At 44.4% G+C, this 24,348-nt stretch overlaps 3 protein-coding genes across 3 annotated transcripts; all 3 read left to right on the forward strand.

Moving 5' to 3' along the window:
- Nucleotides 1-36: 36 nt before the first annotated feature.
- On the forward strand, nt 37-5,022 carry LOC121818657 (interferon beta-2-like). The gene has a single exon (XM_060411001.1). It carries the CDS (start codon nt 1,720-1,722, stop codon nt 2,278-2,280), a length of 561 nt encoding a protein of 186 aa, XP_060266984.1. The 5' UTR covers nt 37-1,719; the 3' UTR covers nt 2,281-5,022.
- Nucleotides 5,023-10,421: 5,399 nt separating this feature from the next.
- Nucleotides 10,422-13,178, forward strand: LOC121818512 (interferon alpha-2-like). The gene is made up of 2 exons (XM_042242700.1): nt 10,422-10,448; nt 12,546-13,178. The coding sequence occupies exons 1-2, from the start codon at nt 10,422-10,424 to the stop codon at nt 13,176-13,178; spliced, it is 660 nt and encodes a 219-aa protein (XP_042098634.1).
- Nucleotides 13,179-16,011: 2,833 nt separating this feature from the next.
- On the forward strand, nt 16,012-16,599 carry LOC114112842 (interferon omega-1-like). The gene has a single exon (XM_027963942.2). It carries the CDS (start codon nt 16,012-16,014, stop codon nt 16,597-16,599), a length of 588 nt encoding a protein of 195 aa, XP_027819743.2.
- The last annotated feature ends 7,749 nt before the right edge of the window (nt 16,600-24,348 follow it).

Raw genomic sequence — 24,348 nt, forward strand, 5'->3', positions numbered from 1 at the left:
CCCTCACACACACACTCTGGTTGTAGCAACTTTTTATTTAGTTTCTTATTTTCGGTTCTGAGACTTGTGGGATCTTAGTTCTCTGACCAGGGAAGGAACTCGGGCCTCCTGCCCTGAAAGCATAGAGTCCCAACCCCTAGATCTCCAGGGAATTCCCAGGTCTCCTTCGTTTTTTACCTAATGTTCTTTTTCTCTTCTGGGATGTCACTTAGGATGCGCCGTTACCTGTAATTGCCACGTCTTCTTGGCCCCCTCTGGTACGACAGTTTCTCAGTGGTAGACACTTTATGTTATTGTCAATGGTATCATTTGTAAATGTCATTTTCCAACTTTTAATTGCTCATATAAAAAGAAGTGGGTGACTTTTAATGTTAGTCTTGTTTTCGTACTGCTCCCTCCAGCTTGAGCTGTGTTGGTCACCATGGAGCTGACAATCCCATGTGGCCGGCCAGCTGAGCGCTTGACTAGTCCAGCCTGAGCTGTAGTATGACTAACAGCGTGTACTCTATTTTGAAGGCACTATGAAAAAGAAGAATGTAACTATCTCATTACTAATTTTGTATTGGTTCATGTTGAAATGATAACATTTAGAAATATTGTTAAGTAAAATATACTGTTAAAATTATCTTTTTTCTGTTTACTCTTTTGATGTGGCCTCCAGAAAATTGTAAATTGCACGTTCATATAAAAAGAAGTGATCTTTTAATTTCCTAGCTGCAGTCACCATCTGCACTGGTTTTGGAGCCCAAGCAAAGAAAGTCTGTCACTGTTTCCATTGTTTCCCCATCTATTTACCATGAAGTGATAATGAGTTTGAACAAACTCCGGGAGGTACTGAAGGACAGGGAAGCCTGGCATTCTGCATTTCATGGGGTCGCAAAAAGTCAGAGCCGACTTAGCGACTGAAAAACAACAAGGTTGATAACGTTATGTGATGTCTTGCTCCTTATGGCTAAGGCCTCCAAAACAATTCAGAACAACTTAGTTTAACAACATTCTATTTTGTTTTTTATATACATTATTTTTTCCTTTTATTTAAATATATTTAGTTCAGTGAATGATAATTGCTTTACAATATTGTGTTGGTTTCTGCCATACAGCAACATGAATCAGCCACAGGTATACATATCTCCCCTCCCTCTGGAACCTCTCCCACCCCTCTAGGAACATCACTCTATTGTAGATAGAAAAAAATAGGTGCCTTTGTTAAAATCATAAACTGCAAGTATTAATGTTTGGTAATAGCAGATTTGAGAATGAAACCTAATTCTTATGAGAAAGAAAACTCTTACAAACAAGCCCCCCTCTCCACAAATCTCATAATATGAAAAGAAAAATCTTTCGAAATGAACGAATCCTGTAATAATCAAGTTGAAAAGATGTGGCTTATATTTTTCTTTAACATTCAGCAATTCAGAGAAACTTTACAAACATTAGAAATTCTCAGTTTCTATATCTTTTTTCCCCATGGTACATATAAATTAAAATAGCAAGGAGCTTAAAGAAAAAGAGTTTTAGAGGCAACTAATAATTCAAATGACATGGGAAAAGTGAAAGGGAGACCTGAAAGTTGGAAATTCCTCTCAAATAGAAAGAATGGAGGGCCACCCTGTATAAGTAGCCCACACTCAAGGAGGAAGGACATTCACTCTGCAAACTCTTGAAGACTCAGCTTCAGCACCTACTAGCAGAACAGGCAGCCCTGGGCCTGATTTCACCATGACCTACCAGTGCCTCCTCCAGATGGTTCTCCTGCTGTGTCTCTCCACCACAGCTCTTTGCAGGAGCTACAGCTTGCTTCGATTCCAACAAGGGTGGAGCCTTGAGGTGTGCCAGAACCTCCTGTGGCAGTTACCTGCAACTCCTCAACATTGCCTCGAGTTCAGGATGGACTTCCAGATGCCTGAGGAGATGAAGCAAGCACAGCAGTTCCGGAAGGAAGATGCCGTATTGGTCATGTATGAGATGCTCCAGCACATCTTCAATATTCTCACCAGAGACTTCTCCAGCACTGGCTGGTCTGAGACCATCATTGAGCACCTCCGTGAGGAACTCTATGGGCAGATGAATCGTCTGGAGCCAATCCAGAAGGAAATAATGCAGAAGCAAAACTCCACTATGGGAGACACGACCGATCTTCACCTGCGGAAATATTACTTCAACCTCGGGCAGTACCTGAAGGCCAAGGAGCACAACAGGTGTGCCTGGACAGTCGTGCAAGTGCAATTGCTCAGGAACTTTTCTTTCCTGAAGAGCCTAACAGGTTACCTCCGGGACTGAACATCTCCCACCTGTGGCTCTGGGAAGGGACAATGTGACTTTGAGGTGAGACTCTTCAGCAGCAGAGGCTCTTGAAGTAACTGACACGCAAGGCACTGATTTCAATGGACAGTTAAAGACTAACCTATTTTTAAACTGATTTATGCACTATTTATTTAAACTTTTATATGAGAAATAAATTATTTATGAAACAAAAGTCAATGTTGCAGTTTCAATGTCAATTTGATTTTTGTGACAACACATATTAAAAATTGCAGAGCACCTTGGAGACATTCATTGCCAAACAAGCCTGCAGAGTACTAGCGTTTCTGGCCCCTGCCTTTGAGGAATTTAAAATACATGGCAGCCCTGTGGAATGTCCAAGTTATATGCATGCTCTCCATGTATCCACACAGTCTAGCTGCGCTTGTCTTGTTCACTTCTTTAAATGTACCAAAGAGCTCAGGCCAGAGGGCCCGTCTATATGATGTGGGCGTTTTTTCCTCTCTTTTTTTTTCCAATTGGGGTAAAATATACACCACCTTACATTTGAGAGTCTTACAAAGTAAGACTTCTTTAAGCCAATAAAATTTGGGCAAATTCCAATTAATTTATAAAATTCTTACTAAAGTAAATGAAAAATTCTGACCTTCTAAATGTCCTCAGTTGCTTGTATACTCCAACCCTTATTTCCAACAACGCAGTCCTCAGAAAGAGGTTTCAGGAACATGAGTCGAAAATTACTTAAGACTGTCTTGGGGGTCATTAGAAATTGTCAAACATGCTAATTCACTCAATTAAAAATAAGTGAAAAGTGATCTTGGAAATATTAAATTTACATCCATAAAAGAAAAGTAAAACGATATTAAATACTTGTTTTAGTACACAGAAAATATAGTTTAAATAAAGTTGAATAAAATGTACTGTTATATACAAAATATATTTTAATATTCTATGCTTAATATTTAAAATGCCTTCTATAAATTCATAATAAAATTGGAAACGTGAGATATTTCTTTTAAAATAAGTAAATAATTCAATATAAAATTAATTCAAACAAATAAAGTGCTCTGCTTTTTCAAATAGTCCTAGTTTTCAGCTATTCAAGACTTACTCCCCCACTTCAATGCCGAATCCTTGAGAGACCCTGAAAATTCCAGAGCATTCCAGGGGCGCACACTTCTTTGATCCCTGACCCAGGTGGTGGCCGCGTTCCTTCTCATCCCCAGAAAGTCCCCCAAACCGTCCTATGCTTATCTGTCTCCTGGCCACCGCTGACTTCTCCTCTGGCTGCAACGCACTCCAGGTCCCATGGCCAGTCTCATCGCCTTGGCTGTTTCTCACGTTGTCCAAAATGGCTCTAAGCCTATAGCCTCACTGACTCCCCCTGGCTCCGCTTTGTGCTCAAGGTCCTCCCATCGTCCCATCTCTCACAGTCTCACCCCCACCGCCCGGTTTAACTCTGTCCACACCGCGGTGCCACCGCCCCAAGCCGATTGTCTCATCACCTGTGCTCGCTTTCACTTTGTCTGCAAAGCCCTCCCATCAACTCAAAGCCAAAAGCCTCAGCGCTGCCACCGTGTTTCATTGTGTGCCCAACGCCTTTCCATCCTGCCTCAGCGAATAGTCTCGTCGCCACTTCCAGGGTCCCCTGTGTGGACCACACCCATCCGTCGTCCGGTGGTCTCATCCCTCCGCAGGGTTTAACTTTGTCTCAGAGCTGTCCAATCGTCCCACCACCAGCAGTTTTTCGCCACCGTCCGGTTTCACTTTGTCCGCCGCGGACTCCTCGTCTCAGAGCCAAGCAGGGCTCCCCTGTGTGAGAAACGCCCTCCCATCGCCCCACAGCCAACAGTCTGCGATGTTCTGACAAGGTCTCATCGCCCATAGGCATCGTCCCAAAGCCAATAGTCTCAAAGCTGTCTGTCTCAACCCCCACGCTGGCTTTCGTTTTGTCCCCAACGCTATGTATCCTCTGAAAACCAAGACTCCTTGCCACCGCCGACTTCCCCTTTTTGCCCAACGACCTCCCATGGTCCCAGCGCCTATAGGCTCATCGGCAAAGCGGTGTTTCAATTCAACCCCAAGGACATCGCGCAAGGTCTCATCCCACCGCCCTGATTCACTTTGTGGATAACGCCTTCCCATCTTGCCATAGGGAAGAGTCTCCTGGCCAGCGCCAGGCTCCCCTACATGAGCAACGCCCTCGCATAGTTCCCGTAACAAATGTCTCATCGCCGATGCTGCCTTTCACTTTGTCCGCAGCGCCGTCCACTCTTCTCAGAGCCACCACCACTTTCCCCTTTATGCCCAACGTCCGCCCGTGGTCCCATCGCCTATAGGCTCACGGCCGCCTCCGGTTTCCCCTTTGTGCACCACATCGCTGTCCTGCCTTCCCATCGCCAAGAATCCCATCTCCCCCGCGGTGTTTCACTTTTCCTCCAAGCTGCCCGGTACTCAGATCACCCAAGGCCTCATCCCCACCGCCGGGTTTAAATTTCACCTCAACTCTTGACACTGTCCCATAGCAAATGGGCTCATCGCCACCGCCGGGTATCGCCCCGTAGCCGATAGTATCATTGCCGCGACTGTGTTTCATTTTGTTCTGAACTCCCTGCCATAGTCCCACAGCACGTAGTCTCGGCTCCACCGCGGGATCGACCGTCCATCCTGGCCCCTACTCCGCCCCTTAATCGTGGTAAAGCCAATAGTCTCATCGCGGCCACTGTGTTCCCGTTTGTGCCGAACGCTCTGCCATCATCCCACAGCAGAGCGCCTCCTAGCCACCGCGGGATTCGACCGTGTGAGCAACGCCCCAGCAGGTCCCACAGCGAATAGTCTCTGAGCCGCCGCGCTCCGTGTGCGCAACACCCACTCCCCCGTGTTTCACCTGGTGCACGACCCCCTCCCATCCTTCCTCAGCTTATCCTCTTTAAGCCAACGCGGGACTCCAGCGTGTTCGCCGCGCTCCCCCCACCCTCCATCAACGCGGCACAGCTGGTTGTCTCCTCCCGGATACCTTGTTTCACTAGGTCAGCAACGGCCCATATGAGCCGGCAGCCAGTAGTGTCTTGCTCACCCTCTAGTTTCACTTTAGGGCACAGCGCTGAACATCCTCGCATCGCCAATAATCCCACCACCGCTGCCGGGTCCCTTTCTCTGAGCTGTGGGTTCCCTTCGCCGGAAGTGAGCCCCAATTTGTAAAATCAGCCTTATCTCACTCAGAAACCCCACCTTGGGGGTTCCTTTCCTCAAACATGGCCAGTTCGAGCTGACATGTGGAAGAAAGGCCACTACTCAGGGGATCTTTCCGAAAATGCAATATTCTCTCTCCCTACTCAGGACAGCGGAAACCAGGCCTAATGATATGCGCACCCTTGAATCAGTGCTCCTATTAAAAGCTCTGTGGAAACTTTGCGTCCTGTCTCTCTAGCAGCCACACGAGAGTCAACTGCAAACTCTGCCACGACTGCGATCCGAAAGCAAAAAATATCTATCCACAGCGTTCGAGCTCTCGCGGTCGCCTGGAGAAGCAGGCGGTCTGGGGGTCCGTCTCAGCGCTCTTTCTCATCGTTTCGCGGTGCTCGCGCGCCCCCTGCCGGCCGTCAGCAGAAGCACTGACATTCTCTATGGCCCACATCCACTTGCTGGTGGAAGGAGCTGCTGCATCCCAGCTTGCTCTCTTCGCTGGAACGAGCCTGGGATCCACCGCCAGAAACACAGGGAAATCTTCAAACACCTGAAACAGATGCAAAGGATCCGCTCTCAGTCGCGCCTAAAGGACAAAGCCGACTTCAGATTTCCTCAGAAAAAAGAGATGATCACTCCAGTGCAGATGACTCAGGGCCCCTGCAACCACTATCTGATGCTCCAGCAGAGCTTTCAACTCTTCACCACGGAGGACAGCCGTGCTACCCTGAAGCCAGGATCAGAGCCTGAAACAACTGGAGCCCATGGAAGGAGACAGTCTGTGCAGTTCTCACGGGACTTCCTGCCCGGGAGTATTTCCAGGGCATCCATCTCTATTCAGGAGCTGGAATACAGCCACTTTGCCTGAGAGGCTGTCAGAGTGGAAATGAAAAGTGCCTTTCCCTCATGTACGAATCCTGAAAGAAATGGCAACGATAAGGGTGTTTATATTTGTAACACTCGCTAATGAATTCCATTATTGTTTGCTTCCTGTTCCAAAGCAATTGCAGCTCGTACTTTCTCAGGCACTGAAAACTGAAATGAAAATCATGATTTTTCAGAAGCAGGTGTGGACAGCAGAACAGAATGTCTTTTCTTGCATAAAGATCTTTTGATCATCATTGAAAAGATCTCTTGATGTCTGTGGGGCTGGTATTTTCTATACTCAGAGTCCAGAGTTTCTTTCCATGGACAGGTGTCCAGGATCCTCTGTTCTTCAATATCTTTTTCAGTTAAGTCTAGGTGCTATAGAGATAAAGAATAAACTGTGGATTTTCATCATCATAGGAACTTATCTTTCCTTCTCTGAAGAACACAATGCAGGCCTTCCAGATCAGGTGAATCTTCTGGTTTGCTCGCATTCAAAGGGTGATTCAGGGACATGGGTACCTTCTGTTCTGCGACTTTTTCCATCATCAATATGTGACTCCAAGTTTGTCTGTGGTACCTGGATCTAGTACACGCGGCAGTAAAGACATGAAGTCTGGTGGCTCACAGGGGATGCTTCCAAGCGCCAGGACTATGCAGGGTGAGAGCCCTTCCTCTCACGTTCCCTGGCCTGGATTTATCCTCATGGGAATCTCACTGCAAGCAAGTTGGGAAACTGTTGGGTGATGAATGGATGAAGAGATAAGTTCAGGGTGCTGACTTTCAAAAATGCGCAACACGAAAGTTGCAGGTTAAGTGTTTGGGGAGCAAAATGAGGACTGCAGCCCAGGAGACAGCACCTCAGATAGTTCTGAGAAGCTGTTCCAAAGACACACAGAGGGATATATGTGATTTTGGTGAAGAGGCAATACATGCAATCATGTGCCTATTTTTTGTGGACGTTTTCTGCCAGTGTCGTGAAGGTTTCTTGGAGTTACAAGAAGCAGTCGTCACCATGAAGGGTTTCCATGCTTTTCTAGCTATGAGGAGACAGAAGAACAATTGAGTTAAAATGGGCTCCTGAAAATAGCTCACCTTCTGAAGACTTGCTCTGCCAGTTTTCCCTGCACACAGAATGCCTCACTTCTGCTTTCCACCTGAGATTCCTTTCCAGGGGTGCTGAAAATCAGCAGCTGCAAGAGCACATGATTTAATCCTTGTAGGTAGGTGGCAAGTGCCAATGGAACGTGCTAGTTTGTACTTGACAGGGCATGAGGCCAGGTTTCACATTTGCACTATTTGTTCAAATGAAGTTCTGGTAGGGGTCGAGGGGAACAAGGATTGTTCTTGCTTGCACACACTTCCTTAAAATACAATCTGAACCAAATGCTTTCTCTCCAAGTTCAGCTTTGGGGAGAATGACAATGCCTGTCATAGTTCACGGTATCATCAGCTGTTTGAAAGAAACTTCAAAGCTGATCCCTGAAGGCATTGCCTGCAGGGAAATATCCACAGTGCAGACATATTACAGGCTGTTTCCTTACTACCTGAGGGAGACAAGAAAAGAATAATCAGGCAGTTCCTTGCAACTAGGTGAGGATGACTGAAGAAAAAGTGATGAGTGAGTCTTCCATTTGGGTCCAGGCCCAAGAGCCTCATCCTGATCTTCTACATATTGCAAATGGAAAGTTGAAGACAGTCTTCCTAATAATGATCTTCAAAAAATAACTCACACATGCTGTGTGCGAGGACAAAAAAACAAAAGCAAATTTTTGTATCCACAAAGAGTTCAGAGATAAAATTAATCGCAATTGATGGAACAGTATATAAAGGATTTGACACATTACTATGCTCAGTCTATTAATACCACAAACAGTCACTTATTAGTCTAGCCGTTATCCTGCTGATGAGGTAACATTTATGGTGCAGCAAAATAAATAATACAGGATACAGTAGCAATTCAATAAACATTTGCTGTTCACCCTGTTATGTTAAAGTAGCAACACATATGTATATACTTATTTAATATATATTGTACAAGTGTGTGTATTTATATATGTGTATGTATTTTTGTTCAGTCGCTTAGTTGTATCCGACTGTCTGTGACCCTGTGAACTGTAGCATGCCAGGTATCCCCATACTTCACTATCTCCCAAGTTTGCTCAAACTCATATCAATTGAGTCAGTGATGCCAAGCAACCATCTCATCCTCTGTTGCCCCCTTCTCCTCCTGCCTTCAATCTTCGACAGCATCAGAGTCATTTTCAAAGGGTCGGTTTCTTCTCAGAAGGTGGCCAAAGTATTAGAGCTTCAGCTTCAGCATCAGTCCTTTCAATGCATATTCAGGGTTGATGTCCTTTAGGATTGACTGGTTTGAGCTCCCTGCAGTCCAAGGGACTCTCAAGACTCTTCCTCAGTACCACAGTTCAAAAACATCAATTCTTCGGCGCTCACTTTCTTTTTGATCCAAATCGCATCCATACATGACCACTGGAAAAACCATAGCCTTGACTAGGTGGACCCTTGTTGGCAACGTGGCATCTCTGCTGTTTAACACGCTGTCTAGGTTTCTCATATAATTTCTTCCAAGAGAAAGAGTCTTTAATTTTGTGGCTGCAGTCACCATCCGTGGTAAGTTTGGACCCCAAGAAAATGAAATCTGACAGGGTTGCCACTTCTTTCCCATCTATTTGCCATGAAGTGATGGGACTGTGTGCCATGATCTTTGTTTTTTGAATGTTGATGCAACTATATATGTATATGTATTTTTATGGGGGAGGTCTGGTTTAGCTGTGCCTCAAATTGTTTCCCTAAAAAGGTGGTTAATTTAGGTCAGGGAAACAATAGATGTTCTAGAGAGTCTGTTTTACATGATGGCTGAAGATTTTCAAAATTTGAATTTTTGAAATTGCTATTATCATGGAAAATTTATTTATTGAGATTGGCATATTCATTCCAAAAAATCCTCTCTGTTTTGTTTTCCATGCATACAATCTGAATTGTGATACACAAAATGAAATATTCTAAATACAAAAGAAATGTTTCAACAATTAGAACATTTAAATAGAATTTGGGACTACAACACTTCCATCTTAAATCCTGATGCTCGTCTAAGTTCAAATTAATAAAATCAAGTGTAACCACCGCTCCTGTCCAAGTGTTCAAGTGGTTAGAATGTGCCTTCTTAGCCCAGGCCAGTGTCCTGTCATGTCCAAGCAACCCACTTTTTGTTAGGTACTTTTATACAGTTTTCATATTGCTGCCTCTTCTTCGTCATTTGTATTTCAGTTTGTAAAAGCTGTGCTAATGCTCCTACAATCTTTTCTATTTCCATTTTGAGGTTTATTGCAAAAACAGGAACAGAAAACGGAAATGAATAGAACAGTTAATGTATTTCCTCCATGATTTTTCAAGAGATCCAACTTTCCACTCATTCAACATTCCTAGAAAGTAAAAGTAAGCACTGAATGAAGAAGTAATGCACAAAGGTCAAGAGAAAGTAAATGATGTAGTTGAAAAACCTACAGTGACATCTCTGGCAAATGACAAAATGTCACTTAACTACACAAACAGGGACGCAGAGCTCTACAGATGACAGATTTCAGAGCAGCTTATGTGACACTGTTTAGCTGCAGACAGAGCCAAGGAGGGTGGCAGGCTCTTAGGCACAGTGTTGCCTAAAAGGGTAGTGGACCGCTCTGCTAACTCCCAGTATCTATTTATTTATCTTTATTTGTATCTTTATTTGTCTGTTCACATTTCTCCCTATTCGTGGAGGTTATGAGATTCTGAGGATATAGACCTATTAACTCACCCTGAAAAGAGACTGGGGTACAGACTGCACAGTCACCGTATTCATGTGTGAGAGGTCAGCTGTTCCCTGGAAGCTACTAGATGTAGTGTTTGGACAGCACATCATGTTCACGCAGAGAGGAGATTAGATGTGATAATGTTGACCAGTGAGCTGAGCATTAAGGGAAGGGAAACAGGTCATCTCAGGGAAATTCTATCCAGTTTCCATAGATGGATGTGTGAATTTTCTGCCTCATGGAAACAGTTAACAGACACTGAAAGCTTATATGTCCAAGCATTGTCAGAAGTACGTTATGTCCTACAATCTTCAGAAAAATCCAGTGAGACTTCTATGATGATCAGTTCCATTTAAGAGGAGAAACCGTAGTGCCACACAGGCAGTGCAGGCTGGAGCTGTGACATCAACCCAGGGATCTTGCCCCATGTCCACTGTCTCATGCACTGGACCGAGCTGTCTGCTCTGACAATGTGCTTCCTATTTTAGAGGAACACTTAGTAAGTTTTCCTCTCCAATTCCTATTACTCAATGTCACAAAAGTGCCATTCGCTCATTCCTGGGTGACAACAGTTGAGTACACAGATCCCTTTGCACCTGATAAGTTCCAATCCTGTATTTCAAGTGGTGTTTTTTTTTTGAGACCTACAGAGAAGCCTGGCCGACTATGGCAACTAAACCACAACTCTGACAGTCTCTGTTTCCACCTGAGATAATATTTTGAGAAACTATTCAGAAAGTTAAAAAACCCATTTAAATTTACTCTTACAGTCTTTGTTTTCAGAAGATTCTCATTTTCTGAAACAGTCTTCAAATACTAGGTCTACTCAAACTTTGGTGTGGATAGTTCTCTTAGAACTACTTCTGGGACAGAGCTGAAGCTCCAATACTTCGGCTGCCTGATGGGAAGAGCCCACTCACTGGAAAAGACGCTGATGCTGGGAAAGATTGAGGGCAGGACGAGAAGGGATCAACGGAGGATAAGATGATTCGATCACTTTGGGTCAAATCAATGAACAGGTATTTTAACAAACTCTGAGAGATAGAGAAGGACAGGGAAGCCTGGTGTGCTGTAGTCCATGGTATGAAAGAGAGTCAGACATGCCTTAGTGACAAACAACAATGGGACAGAGACCCCTCTGTCCAGGGACACACACCTTCCTAGGTTCTCCACTTGTGCCATTACTGCCTTTAGGGAGCTTACAATCTCTCAGGGCAGTCAAATGTTACATAATTAGAGGGATTACTTAATTATAACTGTATGTTATGTAGCTTATGGAGAATGCTTAAGGTTAATGAGGAATAATGTGGAGGCTGAAGAGTACAGTGGTCAAGTACCACTTATACAGTTAATCTTGACTGTTAGCAAGTTAAGTAATCTCTCTGAGTTTTCAGTTTCCTTATTTGCAAACTGGAGAAGGCAATGGCAACCCACTCCAGTACTCTTGCCTGGAAAATCCCAGGGATGGGGGAGCCTGGTGGGCTGCCGTCTATGGGGTTGCACTGAGTCGGACACGACTGAAGCGACTTAGCAGCAGTAGCAGCAGTATATGCAATCATGTCAATAATTATAGTAATTATCTCATAGGAAAGCTGTGAAGATTAATTCATATTTATTAAAAATACTTTGTTGAGAGGCTGCATGCAAAAATTTCTGTCATTAATATTATTAAAAATTATCTGTACCTTACAGAATTGGTAAAGACATGCATTACAAGGAGAAATGTAATTGCAACCTCAGTATCCCTGAGTGCATGGTAGATTATCACTTCCCTGTGAAATATCTAAGGAGATGAGATTATCTGCACGATCACACAAAGACTGAAGCAAAATATCCTCTGAAATATTGCAGTGGTGGAGGAGAAAGAGAAATAAACACAGGCAAACATGAAGTGTTTAGGACAACCAGCACCGTAAAAAGTGCCTTGTGGATTATACTTGCAAAATAACTCATTTTTAACAAATGATATCAGTGATATTGTTCCCTATAATGTCTCCAGGGAGCTTAGGCCTACTCAGGTAACATCATAAAGGTACATAGAGAACCAAAATTTTTTAAAGAAGGGAGAAAAGTGTAAATGAGGGAAAAATGAGAAAAATCCAAAGCTTCTCTCATAAGCTCTTTTCATACTGAACATTTCTTGGTGACCTGGAAAAGCCACAATTGTATGAATATTTGTCCCTTCTCTGACGTTGATCAGACTCTTCTCCGAGGAGCAACAAAGGATGTGTGAAAAGCATAATATATGGCTGTGTAGCTATCAACCACAGTGGCACGCATGATTTGATGTCCCCCACCTAGGCACTCATGGCAAAAATTAGCACTTTTATTGATTTCATTACAAAGAGGAGAAAAAGAAAGGAAAGGGGAAAATGTGGAAAAACCCAGAAAATGAAAGTTTCTCGACTCACTCTTTAAGAGCCACCCATCACCCCAAGCCCTCAGAACTTGCCTAGACCTCCCCTGCAGGCAGTCCTGCAAGCCCCCAGCATCCCAGTGGCCCTCCCCGTCTCTGTGCTGCTGGCCCTGGTGATGCTCTGCTCCAGCCCCACGTGCTCCCTGGGCTGTGAGCTGCCTGCCAGCCACGGCAATCTGGAAAGCTTCACACATTGGAGTCAGATGGAGAGAGTGCCCACTGTGTCCTGTCTGAGGGACAGGACTGACTTCAGATTTCCTCAGACCCTGGTGCACGGGACCAGGCTTGAGAAGACAGAAGCCACAGCTGTTGTGTATGAGTTGCTCCAGCAGACCTTCCAGCTCTTCAGCACCACGGGCTCTTCTGCAGGTCGGGATGAGAGCCTCCTGGACAGATTCCTCGTGGGACTTGATCAGCAGCTGGAGGACCTGGACGCGTGTCTGAGGGAGGGAAAGACACTGGAACAGTCACCTCTAGGGACTGAGAACTCCAGATTGGCTGTGAAGGGTTACTTCCAGCGAACCAGTGTGTATCTCAAAGAGAAAGAATATAGCCGCTGTGCCTGGGAGGTTGTCAGCGTAGAAATCAGAAGGTGCTTGGTCTTTGCCAACAAGCTCATCGGAAAACTCAGGAAATAAAGAAGGCGTTGAATCTGAAAACAGTTCATCTGGTCAACTAAATGGCTATTTTCTAAGACTCAAAGTGCAACCTTTAACTCTATTTTTGTGTCAGATGAAATATAAGTAATAGCTAATGTATGGGATTATTCAAATATATGTTAAAGGTTTTGTTACTATAACTGTTTAAAACAGATTTAAGAATCCATTTTCCATATCTTAAAAAGTTGTCACATTTATTTATTTCTTTAAATTATTGGAAATATTTAGGCTGTTCATAGAATTTAAATCTTTATCATTCATAAGATACTTGCTTTGTACTATATTGTGTACAAGACTACTCTTGTTTTTCAGTAGAGAAAATAAAAGTAATTTGAAAAAAACAAACGGGCTTGCACACATCTTTGAATAAAACCTAACCCAAAGCCTGATCCTACAAGATAAGCCTGTACTGAGTTCTTCTTAATGAAGAGGGAACGGGGTTGCCCACCCTGGGTCATAGAAGGAACAATGGACAACTTGAGTGGGGATTGAATGTGATTCTTGAGACACAGACTAGAGGAGGGAGGGAGATGGGTGGAGAAAAGCCCAGGTCATGGACTCAGGTGCCTGCCTGGGGCCTGTGAGAACCGGAGCACCTTCAAGGGTTAGTGGAGAACCACATACATCATGCGGGGAAGGCAATGGCGACCCCACTCCAGTACTCTTGCCTGGAGAATCCCAGCAACGCGGGAGCCTGGTAGGCTGCAGTCCATGGGTCGCTAAGAGTTGGACACGACTGAGTGGCTTCACTTTCACTTTTCATTTTCATGCATTGGAGAAGGAAATGGCGACCCACTCTAGTGTTCTTGCCTGGAGAATCCCAGTGACGGTGGAGACTAGTGGGCTGCCGTCTATGGAGTAGCACAGAGTCAGACACGACTGAAGCCACTTAGCAGCAGCAGCAGCACATCCATCATGGGAGGTCAATCTGCATATGTGGAGTCTAGGATCCTGGAGTAGGATGAGGAAGGGGGAGTAAGTTTTCTACACTTGGCCATTCCTGAGAAAAGAATCTTCCTGAACTCTTCAATGGAGGCAAGAAGAACAAGGCAGGCTGGGGACTGCAGAGACAGCTAAGAGAGGCCATGCAGAACCAGTAGCTGCCATGAGAAACGTGACTCTAAGGAAGTAAGAGGGTTTCTCAAGCTTATTTATATATATTAAACACACATGCCATCACTAAACTTTGAATAATTCATTCAAAGGAGTGAATTCCCTTGACTTCTAGGAGGATGCACTGTAATCCCCAGCACTTCCTCCCAGTGTAGAAATCCCCAGCGTGCTCTCCTCATTCACTCTGCATGAAGGCGTCCTCTCCATTCATACAGCTGTGTCCTTCTCCATTACGGTTTCTGGTTGTCAATTTCCCCTTACGACTGCAAACCACCAACTCAAAGCAGAACCAGAGTGAAAGTTCTAGTTCTGTCAGACACTCTCCTGTGACTTCACCTGCTCTGCCTGCCAAGCACTGCAGGTCCAGACTGTCCAGCCTCCCAGAGAAACATAGTAAATAGAGGGAACCCCGCCCCACAGTGAGCAATGGTGGAGACACCAGGGGCTCCTCTGTGCGTGCACCTAGGTTATTCCATGTGCAGGGCTTTTAATACATTTAATACATTTAGCAACAGGGGGACAGAGCTTTCCTCGCAGGACATATGTTAGTAAAGTGAACACTGGAAGAATACAATTTCTCAAAGTAACAAAGATCTTTGTGGGAATTCATGTATTTAATGTAGGCAATCTTCAGGACATTGATGGATCAATCATCTTTCTCTTCCTTCCAGTTGGGACATGCCGCACTCAGTAGCTATATGCACAGTCAGAGGGACTTTTGAAATAATTTTATTCATTTATTCATTTCTCACTGTGCTGTGTCTTCACTGCCGCACGGACTTCTCTCTAGTTGTGGCAGAGGTGGGTCCTCTCTAGTTGTGGGGCACAGGCTTCTCACTGTGGGAGCCTCTCTTGTTGGGGAGCACAGGCTCCAGTGCACTTGGCTTCGGTGGTGAGGGCCCGGGGTCTAGAGCACAGGGCAGGAGCTGTGCCCCTGGGCTCACTGTCCTGCAGCACGCGCATCCTCTAGGACCGCATGGGGTCCTGTTGGCAGGTGGACTCCTCACCACTGAGCCTCCAGGGAAGCCCCTAAGGGAACGTTTAAAGTACATTGAGAGGTTTGGAAACCTTCCTGAGGATTAGGGTCCTAAACAAGTAAAATACATTCCGATATTACTGTTAAAAATACCATTTCATTAACAGATTATTTTCTAAATAACCTTTCATTCAATACTATAGTATCACCTGAACGAGTAGCCTGGTTCTCACCGTCCTTCGTTCTCACAGGAAGAAAGAGACAGAGGAACAGAGATGCCCAGTGGGAAGCAACTGCCCGAATGAATGACTGAAACTCACTAGATTCTGTGACATAAGCTTCCAGTGAGAGACACCATCACTGAATGTCCTTCCTCCGGTTCTGAAACTCTGAGCAGAAAAGTGCTGAACAGTGTAAATAAAAGTGATGAATAATAAAAACACTCTCATTTAATTGACATATACAATCGGATGGGTACATTTGAAATTATTGGGAAATAGGTAAAATTAATACTTTAAAATGATGACACTTTCTTTGATTATATTGTGAATACATAAATGAAAATCAAAAAAGGAAGTGAAAGTGTATTAAAACAATTAGAAAATGAAAATTACCATGTTCACTATTTAATGGCCTCGCTTAGAAAGCATGGCATCAGAGAACCTACCTCAAGGTTCCACCAGACGCCGTCTCAGCCAGCCCAGCAGCAGCCGCATCTTCCCCATGGCCTTCGTGCTCTCTCTACTCATGGCCCTGCTGCTGGTCAGTTATGGCCCGGGAGGATCCCTGGGCTGTGACCTGTCTCAGAACCACGTGCTGCTTGGCAGGAAGAACCTCAGGCTTCTGGGCCAAATGAGGAGACTCTCCCCTCGCTTCTGTCTGCAGGACAGAAAAGACTTCGCTTTCCCCCAGGAGATGGTGGAGGGCGGCCAGCTCCAGGAGGCCCAGGCCATCTCTGTGCTCCATGAGATGCTCCAGCAGAGCTTCAACCTCTTCCACACAGAGCGCTCGTCTGCTGCCTGGGACACCACCCTCCTGGAGCAGCTCCGCACTGGACTCCATCAGCAGCTGGACAACTTGGACGCCTGCCTGGGGCAGGTGATGGGAGAGGAAGACTCTGCCCTGGGAAGGAGGGGACCCACCCTGGCTCTGAAGAGGTACTTCCAGGGCATCCATGTCTACCTGAAAGAGAAGGAATACAGCGACTGTGCCTGGGAAACCGTCAGAGTGGAAATCATGAGATCCTTGTCTTCATCAGTCAGCTTGCAAGAAAGGTTAAGAATGATGGATGGAGACCTGAGCTCACCTTGACATGACTCTTTCTGATGAAGATGCCCCGTCATCCTTGGAAACTCACCTGGGGTCATTTCAGAAGACTCTGATTTCTGCTTTAGCCACCAAATGTGTGGAATTAATTCAGCCAATACATGTCTGTAGTAATAAGCAGGTAGATATAAAAGAAATCAAGTGCAGGGGTATCAATCCATAAGCGATGACCTCCCTGATGTTATTTATTTATTCTTTATTTATTTAGGTAATGGAATATTTTATCTCATCATATTTATATTTTCATATAAAAATGTGTATGTTTACATTGTATTAAAATTTAGAAGATATATTTCTCTATTTTATTAAAATTGTTATTTGGTTTATTTATTAAATAGTTATCAAGATAAATTTCTTGAGTTTTTATTTTGAAAACCTAAATCCTTATTTTGTCTTCAAATACCTATCACAAAATGGTATTTGTTCACTTTACACGGTGAAACAGCTCTATCACTTTCTAACAAATGTCTGTCAAAAGGTGGAATTCTGAGACTCTTCTATGGTGCAGTTCTTAGGACTCTGAGTTTTTCCTCCAGGGAGCCTGGTTGAGGAACTGAGATCCTATAAGCTGTGGAGGATGCCAAAGAGAAAAAAGGTAGAAAGGAGATTATGAATTGTAGAAAATGGCTAGTCTTGATGTCACAGGCATAACTAATTTATACCCACTCGTTAAAGAATGGTTGATGTACATATCTGAGGGAAGCAGTCACCTCCTCCAGGAAAGCTGAGGACACGCCCTGCTGACTGGCTGCTCCTGACTCCTGTTGCTCTCTCTCCCGCCTTCTCCTCAGGACTGCCTTACTGAGCAATTCACTCCCTTCCACAGTAACTTCACAGCCTCCACACATGAGCTCTGTTCTGTGCTGGTTTCTAGCTGCATGGTGTAGTCAGAGTGGAAGCCCCAGGAAGAGACCTCAAGTGAAAGGAGAGTTCTAGAAATTCCAAAACCTCTGAATCCCAGCTCTGCTATTTACCAACAGTGTGACCCTGAAAAATCTCACAAACACAACAGGTCAGTTTCCTCATCTTTAATATGAGGACAGCAAGAGTGGTTTTCATACAATTACTGTTTGGATTCAGTGAGTCCATATCACACAAGAGGCATCACGCGCTCCTGGCAGGAATCATCAGGACCGTGAGAGGCACGGAGTGGCTGCCCTCAGGGAGGAGACAGGACAGCCGCCCTGAGACAGCGCCTGGAGGGCAGCATGGAGAGGTGCTGGCCCCCGACAAAGGTATTTTCTTTTCATCTTGGGTGCTAGTTTCAGAGTGCTTTCAGTGTGAGAACCTTCCTTTGCTGTATGCTGAAGAGAATTCCAATTTCTGGGTTTCATACTTCTAACAGCATTCCTATGAAAACTCTTTGAGAAAGATGAATTTGTAGAAAATACTTGATCTAACGTAAATACGATAATAGGGAAAGAATAGAGATCGCACATCAGTGCAGATAATCAAACACAAGCAGAGGCAGGAAGGAAGGGCGGGGGCTGTGAAGGGTATGGTTCCAATCTCCAGTTCTGGGCTGTCCCAGGTTGCATCCTAGCTCTCCTTTCCATAAAATCCCTTGTCCATATTTGCTGGCAATGTCACCTCCTGGAGCCTCTGTTTTGCTACTGAAAGAACAAAACCCAACAAATGGTTCAGAAGCCAGTTTTACCTCTTCTCATACTAAAGAAGTGAGAAACATTATTAATGAATGAAGTGCTTGATTTTCGGCAACCTCCAAGGAGACCAACCTCCAAGGGCCACCTTCCAGGATTGCTGCTGCTAGTACCCTTGTCCCCAGGGCAAGCCACTTCTGAACCTCACTTCCATAAGAGACTCCAACTTTAGGAGGTAGGTCTGGTTCAGTCTCCTGTGGGGTCACTGCTCCCTTCCCCTGGGTCTTGGTGCATGCAAGATTTTGTTTGTCGCCTGCAAGAAGAGTCTCTCCCCCCGTCCTGTGGAAGTCCTATAATCAACTCCCACTGATCCTCAGAGTCAGATTGCCTGGGGATTCCCAGTCCCTTTGCAGGCTTGCAAGCATGACATGAGGCTCAGAACCTTCACAACAGTGGGAGAACTTTTTTGGTATTATTGTTTTCCAGTTTGTTGGTTTCCCATCTGGCAGGTATGGCATTTATTTTTATTGTGCCTGAGCGCCTCCTGCGTCTCGTTGTAGTTTCTTCTTTGTGTTTGAACGTGGGACATCTCTTTTGGCGGGCTTCAGAGTCTTCCTCTGGATGGCTCTTCAACAGCTAGTTGCAATTTCGTTGCTCTTGCGTGAGGAGATAAGTCCATGTCCTTCAACTCTGCCATCATGAACCAGAAGCTAAGCCAAAATCTTGATATTTGACCATTTGAAATATGCTGAACTATCTCAGGCACACCCACCATATCTTTTATTCACCACCATGGACGTACGTGTGGCTGAGATTTGAACACGTGGTTAACTGCTGGAAATAGGTATGTTGTCTGTCTTCAAATAGTATGATTTTCTAAGAAAGATGTTAAAAATCAACATGTCAATCCGCTGCACAGAAAATATTGTTATTGAGGTATATCCAAGTTCCCACAGTAACAAGTGGGATCATTTATAAAAATTGATCAACAAAGATCCCACTAATTTATACATATCATTCACCAGATTTCAACTTTTATTATCTTAAGAATTTCCTATCATCTTTACTTTTCAAGATCAAAGTATTTCTTTTCATTTTAAACACCCCTCCCCCTCACACATCCTCCACCAGGATCTTCTAACTGAGAGCCCCTTAAATGGGGAGGAATTGACTCCCCAGAGCAGGAGCATGTCTCCATTTCCTATTCCCACCCAGCATCCTGCACAATGGTAGGATACTGCTGGTCCTCAGAGTTGTCAATAAAAGTGTAAGTATAACAATGATAAGCTTAAAAGGGTTTTACCAGTTAAACTGTTTGAAAACGACAATCTTTCTACATTTTTTGTTTTTATTTTCTGTGGGTTACTCTTGTCTTCTCAGGTGACCAGTATATTTGTTATGCTGGGCATCTCTTTAGTTTTCCCTCAAGTTCCTGAATCATTTAGTCCAGTCGATTTTTCTGTTCTATGCTACAGTTTTCTCAGCTTTAAAATAAGGATATGAGAGTGGATACATGTGTACTTAGAGCTGGTTTACATTGTTGTACAGCAGAAACCAGCACAACATGGTAAAGGAATTTTTCTCCAATTAAAATCAAAACAGGGATAATGAGAATATTGTACGCCATTCAACATACCATCTCATGTTCTGTACTCTATATGATATTAATATAACAACTTACACAATTATCTTAAATGAGTAGATTATATAAAGCATCATGGACACATTAAACAGCTGTGAGAGTTGTTACTGTGACCGGTGTATATTAAGTTTCACCATTATTTCACGTCTACCCTAAAGATGATCATGCTATATCTGCGACTTGCTCAACTCAGTTGTTAATGCAAAAACTCTACCTCTGCAAGTTAGAATAAGTTAATCTTTTCTAGTATTGTACACAGCATATCTATACATTTTGAAATTTTACTAGCAAATAAAATACTCACATGACTGTACCAAGCACACCGCGATATTTAGTGGCATCAAATCAACATGCAGTCAGTGCATTTGGCATATAAGATGCTTATTGGGTAGAAAATCGGATATTAAGTGAAAATCGACATTATGCTGAAACAAAACTCATCTTGATTATGAATTTTAAAGCAACTTATCTATAGGAAATGACCTTTTGAAAAAGTTAATAAAACTCTCCAATGCAAAACTATGGATAAATTTGAAAGCTTAACATAAGATCCTTAGATAAAGGAAATGAGAAGAAAAATGACTTTGAAAATTGAGATTATTTACGGTAGCTACTGGGTCATAAATATCTCAAATATGGCTTTCCCTCAATTGAACTGAGATGAACAAAGAAGTAATTTTGAGAACTTTACAGATGATTTTGCTTCCAATGAAGCCAGGAACTTAAAGTTTTGTTTTGGCATAAGGAATATTTAGGCTTGCTGTGAGTTTCAGACTTCTTTGTACCTTTTAAAATATTTCCAACTACTTGAACATTGCAAGAGAAATTAACCATTTATATTAAATAAAATCATTTCCCCTTTCCCCAGGGGCTCCTGTAAGTCTCTGTCTTGTCCTCAAGTCTCCTCACTGGATGGTCCCAATATCTAGATTACTGCCCAGAACGTAGATGCCTTTCCCCTTTCCCCGAATTAGTCTTTTTCCCCAGAAACAACCCGGAATCTGAAAACATGCCACAACATGCTCAGATTTCCAGCCCTCAGTGGCAGCAGAAACAGGCATCAGTGTAAACCGCTCTGGGTAAACCTCTTCCCAGGAGGGGAGGATGGAAGCAGGGGCAGGTGCAGAAATCAAGTGCTAAGTGAAACCCCTGCAAAGCTCCCCTGGGCAGTCTGGCCCCAAAACGGGGGTTCCTCACTGCTCTTGGGGCCCCCACGCGCTCCCTGGGCCCCAGAAGCACCTAGCTCAGCTGCAGGCTCCTGCCTACAGGGACTCCCCGGTTCTCCCGGTGGATGTGGCACTGGAGTTCGAGGCGCTGGACCTGGACAGGTTTGCTGGGAGAGCAGGGTCAGTTGCTCTGTTACAGAGAGTGCTGTGGTGCCCTCCCGGTCGCTGGGTCGCAGGAAAGGCAGATTTGAGCATCTTGCTGAGCTGGAGCCGTGGGACTGAATTTCACTCAAGTGCTGATTTTGGGGGATTCCTGGTCTCCCAGAGGGTGGCAATGGTGATGATCACCATTCTCCAGGGCTGGAGAACATCACCCTCTCTGTCATCAGGGAAGCGGGTGGCATCTGGTGAGCTTGGTGATGCTGCAGACGTGGGGCTGTGCCAGCCTTTATCCAGCTGTTCCCCGCAACTTCCCCCCAGATAAGATCTTTAAATAGGTCAGAATTGTCACTTTCTGCACTTTTCTCAATTTTGTCTCCACTGAAAAACTTTTCCCTTCTATCCTGGGCATCAGAGAATGTCACAGCTTCAGTGCTTCTTTTGTGTTATTATACTGGAAATGAAATATACTCATGGAAAAGTCTCAATCCAAAAGGAGATATTCATCTACATGAGTCAACTCAGCTTGAAAGAGAAACCTGAGGCTCAATCTCTCTTCTTTAGTCCAAAAGAGAACTGAGAGCTGTGACTCCATAGTCTCTGTGACAGTTTTTAAATTGCACCAATTTTTAAATTGCCACATCTCTCTGCATTTCCTTTCTAAGGGCCTAATACATGAGGTTTGAATTCTCCAGTTATTTACAGGTCTATAGCTCCTGTATTCTGGTGGTCTACAGATACTAGTGGCATAATAATGAACATGGGTTAATTCATAGCGTTCTCTTCATTCTCTCACCAGAGTGTGCTGACCACACACACATATGTGACAATGTGCTTGGTGATGTGGATTCCAGGAGCGTCAGGAAGGGATGATGACTGCCCTCCTGGGAGCAGGGGACAAGACTTTGGAGGCAGGAAGAGGAGGAAGGAGGCAGCACGTGCTCAGAGCAGCTGAGGGCCAGGACTCAGAGCTGATGAAGAGGAGGGACTGGGAGCAGCAGGAAGCTCTACTCTCACACTATCTGGGGCTCCCGAGTGCAGCCGACACCAGACTTCCCTTTCGTCTTCTAAAACATCGAGACAACTTTAGTAGCAGTCACAGAGGACATCCTTTAATTCAAATAATGCAAAGTTTGCAAATTAGCCTGAAAATGTGGAACTGAGTGAATGATAGCAGTCTTTCATATCAATACAACCAATAGTAACCTCTTTACTCCACCCTCAGTCCAACCAAGAGAAGCTTTGAGGGCAAGTTCCTTAAGACAGGCAAGGGTCTGCATGTTGAATCCCTATGTGTTCATTCTAGGAGAGGGAGTGCCCGCAGGATGGTGACGAGCCCAGGAGCCCAAGTTTCCTCCCTTTTGAGCAGGGCCTTGTACATAATGGAGAGAAATCCTACAGCACTTGAAGTTCTTTGCTGAGGAAGAGATTCTAGGAAAGTTGTCCACTCTCCTAGAAGTTTGATGTTTTGTTCCTGGTCGGGAACTAGATCCTATAGGCCACAACCAAGACTTCCCATGCCACAAGTAAAGATCCTATCTGCGGCAAGGAATATGGAAGATCCAGCATGCCGCCACCAGGGCCTGGCACAGCCAAATAAATGCATTTAAAATGCTTAAAAAACCCATAGAAACCCATCCCATCAATGTGATCATATCACAAGGTGGGATATTAGGGAGATTAGGGTTACAATCAATAAAATTCAGTTATCATTTTTAAGAACATAATTATTTTTTACCAAGATTAAGATCAGGATCTTTTGAATCATTTCATTCCCTTTCATTCTAGTTTTTTCAAAGCAACTTCTCATTGCCCGGGTGGGTTTATCACAGATGCTCAGCAAGGCTGGTCTCCTTGACCCTGTGAGAGAGGGTCAGTGTTCTAGCACTGGGGTTCTGATTGCCTGTCTCCCAGGGGCTGGTGCGTGTGACTTCTTCCTTCTCCCCTTATACAGACCACATATGGATTAAAGGAAAGAAAAATCAGGTGGCTGGTCTTACAAAGCTGAGGGCAGTCCACGGACTCAGGACTTGGCTTTCCTTGAGCTTCTGTGAGAAGCAGCCTTGTCCCAGCCTTTCATATTGACCTGATCCTTCCCCTCTGCCACAGCCTAGGCCCCAGCTATGCTGCACTGAAGTTTGCTAATCCAGAATATATCACTGTGTCAGGGAAAGCCCCTTCCTTTCTTTCATATTCATGACATTGAGACTTACCCTTGTTTTCTGGTTGCCCACAAAAAAACTGTGGAATTTTGCTTTCTAGCAAAATTGCAAAGAGAAACCAAAAAAATTCTAACCTCTTGAAAGTGATGCAGCCCCTTGGGCTTTCTTTCCTTCCCTTTCTTGCTCTCGCTTCATCATGAATTACAACCAGAGAAGGAGCAGTGAGACGAATCCTGTCCAATAAGTCACTAAGTGAATCTAAAAGCTTAAGTGAAACATTACACTCAAGGAAAGAAGGCTATTGCTCCTGATCTGGTAGGCTGGGTCTCACCACCCTGCTTTCTCAGAGGAGACAGAGACAGAGGAACAGAGATGCCGGGTGGAATCAACTGCCTGAACAAACGACTGTAACTCACTAGATTCTGTGACATAAGCTTCCAACAAGAGACAACGCCAGCACTGAATCTCCTTCCTCCAGCTCAGAAACTCTGAGCAGAACAAGTGTTGAACAGTTTAAGTAAAAGAGTTGACTAATAATAACTGTACTTGGCAAAGTAGATATTATTTATCTACTAAAAGCAAAACGACTGCAGTTGGAAATTCCTTCACCAACTTACACAAACACACTTCTGCTCTCAGCATCTGAGCACTGCTGATGTTTTGGACACTTGGGGTCAGGAGAAGAGGAGGTCACCACCGAGAACTAGGGTCCTTCACAGAAACACTCCAGGAGAGAGGATGGGGTTCAGGAAGAGAATTTATTTTCCCAACAAATCAACAAGCCCTCCACAGAAAGGAGATTTTGAGGCCACAGGATGTGGTGAGCCTGTCTGCAGGGAGGGAGTCCAGCAGGTGAGGAAGGGGACTCAGTCACTCCAGAGGACAGAGGAGGCTCCGTGTGATCTCTCCCTTGTGAGTGAGGTGCTGCTGGGAAAATACAATTATCCTGGATTTAGAGACTCCTCACCCATGTTCCCTGAGAAGAACCAGGATTCTGGTGGAGG

The sequence above is a fragment of the Ovis aries genome, chromosome 2, assembly GCF_016772045.2.
Source record: "Ovis aries strain OAR_USU_Benz2616 breed Rambouillet chromosome 2, ARS-UI_Ramb_v3.0, whole genome shotgun sequence".
NCBI classification, from domain to species: Eukaryota; Metazoa; Chordata; class Mammalia; order Artiodactyla; family Bovidae; genus Ovis; species Ovis aries.